This window comes from Dermacentor albipictus, chromosome 6, assembly GCF_038994185.2.
Source record: "Dermacentor albipictus isolate Rhodes 1998 colony chromosome 6, USDA_Dalb.pri_finalv2, whole genome shotgun sequence".
In the NCBI taxonomy this organism is placed as follows: Eukaryota; Metazoa; Arthropoda; class Arachnida; order Ixodida; family Ixodidae; genus Dermacentor; species Dermacentor albipictus.
The window spans coordinates 19,296,979-19,303,165 of NC_091826.1; the positions used below are offsets into that span (position 1 = coordinate 19,296,979).

The window sequence follows — 6,187 nt, forward strand, 5'->3', positions numbered from 1 at the left end:
AGTGACTAATTGTAGTGTCTCTACAGAACAAGTCTGCATTTTTAAATAAACAGTCAACATCCCGAGTAATAAACAACTTTTAGAAGTTTACAAAATTTTAGTATTCTTTGCAATTGTAGTATTGTACCTTACAAACATCGTGGTTGGCATGTTTTGAGCACGGTATAAGCGTGTGGCATGAACACAGCATAGCAAATTTGAGATAACCGATGCTTGTAACAAAAGACATTTAATTCACGTTATTCGACAAAATTGACAGAACACATTTAATTTGCATTATTCATATATTTTAGCAAAAGTTCAAGCATGGCCCAACTTGGTGCGTGTAACGTTTGCAGTGGGCATGTTGATTTATTCCGAGTGTCGCACGCGCACCTACACACATTCTTCAGCACTGTTCATGTTGAAAGCTTTGCCGCTTGAAAGGCAGTGTAAATTATGAAACAGAAGTGCGAGTCAGACAAGCCAGCTGACGTCACAAAGACTCGCTGGTGCGTGGCGGCCGGAGGATGTTGCGCTTCACGCACTGCGTGATCCACTCGATGCCTTCATTGATGCCCTCCCTGTAATGAGTTAAAAAAGAAAATGTGACGTTAGTACGAAGCTTGTCATTAACAAGCGCTCTAATGAAATTAATTGTTGCAGGGTGGCAAGGCCGCGCAATGAAATGAGCACAAGGAGAAGTGTAAGCAAGGGTGACGCTGCACTGGTGTGGCGCACTGTAGTGTGAAAAAATTACGCACATAATACGCCCAAAGAAAGAGGTGCGAGAACACAGTCTGGAGGCACGATTTACAGGAGTCCCACACTGCTACACATTCTTGAAAAATATGTCCAGTGTAATGTTCGCCTTTCCAATGCACTGGCTCCAAGATGCCACCATTCCACTTTTGCCCATGAAATGCTTACACAAGGCATCAGCCACATTTAAAAAAAAAATGGTTATCAGGGAGTACGCTGCCAAAACCATCTGCCAGTGGCAATTGAGTAATCGGCACTTAGTCAAGTTATGGCTTTTTTTCCTGTAGCCCTCTGCTAGATTGCGGCAGAAATAAATATTGATTGAATATAAAGAAAAGAAAACCAAATTCTTCACCACTAAATATGAATTCTCACATTAAATTTAATCTGTGCACAAGGTGTCACAGGTTTCAATAACAGTCACACTGCAAGCAGCCACCCTGTTGCACACGTGGACGACAGTTTGGTATGTCATGTGTGCCCAGTATAGCTTAAAGCTTGTATACACAGGGAATTTCTCCTGTCGTTTCACAATCTGCAAACTTGCAGCACTGTGCAGCAAGCTGGCCTGCACAATATTTGCCCAAAACAAGACCTTCAACACGTCAACTCTTGAAACCAACACGCGAACAGAATTTTTTTAAAAAGTTATGCGGTTTTACGTGCCAAAACCACTTTCTGATTACGAGGCGCGCCGTAGTGGAGGACTCCGGAAATTTTGACCACCTGGGGTTCTTTAACGTGCACCTAAATCTAAGTACACGGATGTTTTCACATTTCGCCTCCACCAAAATGCGGCCGCCGTGGCCAGGATTCGATCCCGCGACCTCGTGCTCAGCAGCCCAACACCATAGCCACTGAGCAACCACGGCGGGTACGCGAACAGAATTGCGATAAGCTAATGCGTGCCACAGGAGGAACCACTGGTGCATGGTATAGCACACAATACAGGTTGTAGGGCAATGGAAGATGTCCTGCTGACAACAAGAGAGGTGAAATGCCAAAATTGGATTTAGTGCCACAATTATTAGTCAGATAAAAGACAATGAAAGGGGTAGACAGTTTCTGAAGCTCATGCCAGTCGCAGCCCATTTCATTCTAGTGTGTACGAATACAGGCTTCCGTGCACTGTGGTGTCGAGGTGCCATCCAGTGCCTTGATAGTACACCACATAAGAGAGCCCAGACCCGAGCTTCGCAGGGAGCCGTTGATCAGCATGCTACTAAGGAAATACTGCTGCTGCTAGCTGTTTACAGCCTTGCACTTAATTTTGTTATTTTCTTTCAAACCTTCCACATACAAATATTGCATAGGCATGCTTTATGTGAAGTTAGAGTAAAACACAATGGCATTGAATCTTTGCATGGTCAACAAACATGAATGTACAACCATTTGTGTATTATTAAGAACTGGTTCAAGCGCACGGAAAACATGGCTGAATAAAGGTGCGCGCACACACACAAGCACAACTTTCAACAATTTATTTTTGATCCCGACGCTACTATTTATACATCGCAGTAACCTGGGCACATCAGTGCTCAAACCTTCCAAGTCACCTAGAGTCAGTTCTCATAGACACTAGCACCACAGTGATATCTAGTAATTTTTGTAGGAAGCTCTGCAAGTTGGACCAATCTGGAAAGTCTTACCCATGTAATGCGGATGCTCCAATCAAGTGACAGTCCCTCCTGCCGATGAGATGAGAGCTTTCCCGAAAGAGCTGACGCATTTCTGCAGCATTGTAGCATCCCTGAAATGAAATCGACAACAGCAAACACTAATAGAGGCATTTCATAAAAAGTAGCAATTGGTTGACTTTATTAAAAATACATAGTACATAAAAAAGAAGAAAGAAGGAAAAGTCCTGCTGGCCACACTGCTAACAGGCTATAATACTCAATGACAACTTAAGAATCCTGCACAAGATCGGCCCACAAGTTGCACTGAATCTCCCCTCTGTATCTCCACACTCCAAAACACGAAACAAAGGTTTTCAGCACAAACAAGACCAGGATACAAAGAAACATGTAAAAACACTATTAGCATAACAACTGAGACGTAAATCAATGCTGATCCTGTATTTACGTGTGTTTTACCGGTGCAAGAAGAAATCCTCGTAAAAACAGGACCAGCACTAAATTGCAGCTCACTTTTAGGTCAGCATGGGTCCCGTTTTTATGTTCATTTTCTCATGTCCTGGACTTGTTTGGCTAAAAACCTTCATTCCAGATGAACCTGATGATGATGATGAATTTCATTTATGATATTTTTCTTCGCGAACGTATTTTCCGAGCATTTCTGATATTCAAAAGAAGTTTCCATACTGTGATAACTGAATGAAATAAGCTCCCTAACAAAGTGGGGTTTTGCTGCATTTCCACCAGTGATATGTTCCATGTGGCATGCCTTTTCTTTCTATTGTAGATTCTGGCACTTTGATGCTATCTGTGTACTTTTCAGTGATAGAACAAAGCTGGAGCCAACATTCGACAAAGAGACTTGACGAAGCCTCTGTTCTGAAACGTTGACTCCAGTGACATTCGTTGTTCGACGCCTGTTAAGCACTACAAGCCTCCATCCTTCTCTGAACTTCTGTCTTGTTTGCAGTGCATTCTATTTGTGTGTTTACTGTCTTAAACTCACGAAATCAAGCTATAAAGTCGAGTCACCTTGTAGTACCATTGGCTCCAGCGACCTACCACCTCTTTTGACCACTGTCAACGAGTTTAGTGAATCATAACTTAAACAACAACATTGTTAAAGCAGCAAGTGTGTGCGAGTGTGACTATGTAGCCTAAATAAGACCCTAGCTTATACATCAACCAGTATTCTTGTTATCACTAGAACAACTGGTAACAAAAGTGTTGCGCGAACTTACACTAATGTCTTGCTTGTTGGCCACCAACAAGACAGGAACACCGTGAAGTGCATCATTTCCAATCATCTTTGCTGAAAAAAAGCACGGCATCAATAACTTGGTAAATCAGTTTCGTGTCTCCTTTTAAATTTGAGAGACCTTGTAGCAATGCTTACCGAATGCAGCCTTGGATTCGTCGATACGGCTTGCATTTGAAGAGTCCACAACGTATATGACGGCATGAGATTCTGCATAGTACTGAAAAAGACAAATATTCACACAATTATTTTTCTATGGGACATGCCACTTGACAAGGACATTAACCAATAATAGTCTTCCAGTCATATTAATTGTTTCAAATGATTCTTTCTTTCTCTAGGACAATAACTTAATGGAATATGCTTGCTAATAATATAGTTTTACAGCTTTCTACTAGCTTGTTTTCGTAGCATCCAAACTAGTGATGTGTTCTATGTGACGTTCTAGTAAACATTTTATTTTGGTTGACTTGATGAATTGCGGCATGTTGGTGCTACCTGCATGCTTTTCTTGAATTTACTCTAAAAACAAATAGCAAAATTAAGTGACTGTTATTCAGCCCTGCATAAATCGTGCTTTGAGATCGCAGTCTGAATAATTAAGTGTAGAATTATTGTTCATCCTTACACAATAAGAAGCCTGGGAATGACAGCTTAAGAATGTAGTTCTATGATTATTACTTCCAGCAAGAACCTGATAAAGCATTTCCTGGCATGATTGAAAACCCAGTGGAATGCCATCCAGTCGGGCTGAAGAACCATAGCAATGACAGCAACTGAGCAATATCAAATTGTGAACAGCTCAAGCATAAAGAAGTGGCTCATAACAGTTCAGTTGTCAAAAATTAATGTGAGTAGATGCTACTGCAACAAGGTGTTTTCTGGCAGTCACTAGTGGATTGCTTTACTGTGAAGTGCACGATACTGAGGACCAAAATTTGAAAAAGGTCTTTTTCCTTTTGAGGTGCTATATCGACATTTTTCTAGTGTCAGCCATGGCTTTCTTTAGTTCAATACCAGTGACTACTGCACGACTTGGTGGCCTGTACGTTATTGAATTGGCACAACAAACTCTGCATGCAAGTGGAAAATGTATAACGTGACGCGTCCGCTACTTTGCAACTGCTATGCACTTGAGCCAGCGCTCCACCACATGTACGTATTACCACGAATGGGCACACAAGAGTTGGTTGCGGAGAAGTAATGGCCCATTCACGGTCACCAAACATACCTGTGGACACAACAAACTTCAGTTCTTATATAATTATAGCGTGTGCAAACGCCATCCACACAAGGAATACACTCACAACTCACGCACGATGTTCTTTAAGTTCTTTAGTGAAATAGAAACCGACTGAGATTGAAGGCAATCACAACACCGCCCGAAGTCCTCGTTTGTGAATATTTCATCACTGAGGTGTCAAGTGGCTGTAGTCAAACTGAAAGATTGATAGTGAACGCTTGTACGCAAGGTAACGCGTCAAAATCAATGCATATATGGCGCTGTCCGCGCTACTGTTAGCGCATATAAAGCGTTATTACAAACTTGAATTCAACAAAACGTAGCAGAATGCGACTTCCTAGCTTCTTTTTATTATTTTGTTTTGGTTTTTATTTTATTTTGCTTGGAATCGAAAGGGATTCCATTTTTAACTCTTAGCTCTTGAAGTACGTATCATGCTCAGACACTGCCAGGAATAAGCGCATGATTATTACAAGAGCATCAAAATTCGTAGTGCGTCAACGTCCCAGAACAATGGATGAAGGCCTCCCCTGACTTGTCTATGACGAGCACCCTCGGGAACGTTAGGTCAACTGTCAGTGACGGCGCTTACCTTGTCCCATAGCGACTGTAGCGAGTCTTGGCCCCCAAGATCCCAAAAGTTTAGCCGTATGCCGTGGATGTCGATCTTGCCGACTGTTTGAAAGAGAACGATACATTGTCAGACTGTGTACAGTAAATATAAGCAACGAAAGAACACATAGTGATAAAGCAAGCGTTTTGCACTCACTGTTCAGGCCGACAGTCGTAGTAATCTTGTGAGGGTTTAAGCCCTTGTACCCCTTCGAGAACTTCGTTTTGGTCTGCTCCAGATAAGTCTGCACAAAGCCGACGACATGCGTTTTGTTTACATCCCAAGTTTCTATTGAACTGGATCGATTGTGAATTGTAACTCAAGCAGCCGCCAAGAAGTATCGGCATACCCGAGTACACGAAAATGAATGCGTGCGACAACACTTTTACTGTTCATACATGCAAACGTCGAGAAACACGAGCACAATTACCGTTTTGCCAGCGTTGTCAAGCCCGAGAATCAGCACATAGTACTCGTCGCGCTGGCTGATGTACTTCCATAGGCCGGAAAGCAGCGTGAACATCTTAGCAACTGTCTCAAAAAAGACCACGCTTTCATTAGTGCACTAACGATCCAAGGTGCGAGGCTTGCAAACAAGTGGGCGAACTTCTGTAGAAACTAACTTCGTAGCAACGAAAGCAGCGTCGTCCACGATGTGCCTGTAAAAGTGCTTTCTCCTGACAGTTTTGAGCAGC

At 42.3% G+C, this 6,187-nt stretch overlaps 1 protein-coding gene across 1 annotated transcript; it reads right to left on the reverse strand.

Annotated features, from left to right (window-relative positions):
• Window positions 1–210: 210 nt before the first annotated feature.
• Window positions 211–6,166, reverse strand: Arfrp1 (ADP-ribosylation factor related protein 1). The gene is made up of 7 exons (XM_065424702.1): window positions 5,923–6,166; window positions 5,649–5,736; window positions 5,472–5,554; window positions 3,775–3,856; window positions 3,620–3,690; window positions 2,391–2,491; window positions 211–563 (listed from the first exon to the last, which is right to left on the reverse strand). Exons 1-7 carry the CDS (start codon window positions 6,013–6,015, stop codon window positions 476–478), a joined length of 606 nt encoding a protein of 201 aa, XP_065280774.1. The 5' UTR covers window positions 6,016–6,166; the 3' UTR covers window positions 211–475.
• Window positions 6,167–6,187: the final 21 nt, after the last annotated feature.

Coding starts and splice junctions, on each gene's coding strand:
- Arfrp1 (XM_065424702.1), bottom strand. CDS start 6,015: ATGTTCACGCTGCTTTCCGGCCTATGGAAGTACATCAGCCAGCGCGAC. Junction 3,857..5,471: donor TACAGTCGCTATGGGACAAG/GTAAGCGCCGTC, acceptor TGTCTTTTTCAG/TACTATGCAGAATCTCATGC. Junction 3,691..3,774: donor CGAATCCAAGGCTGCATTCG/GTAAGCATTGCT, acceptor GCTTTTTTTCAG/CAAAGATGATTGGAAATGAT.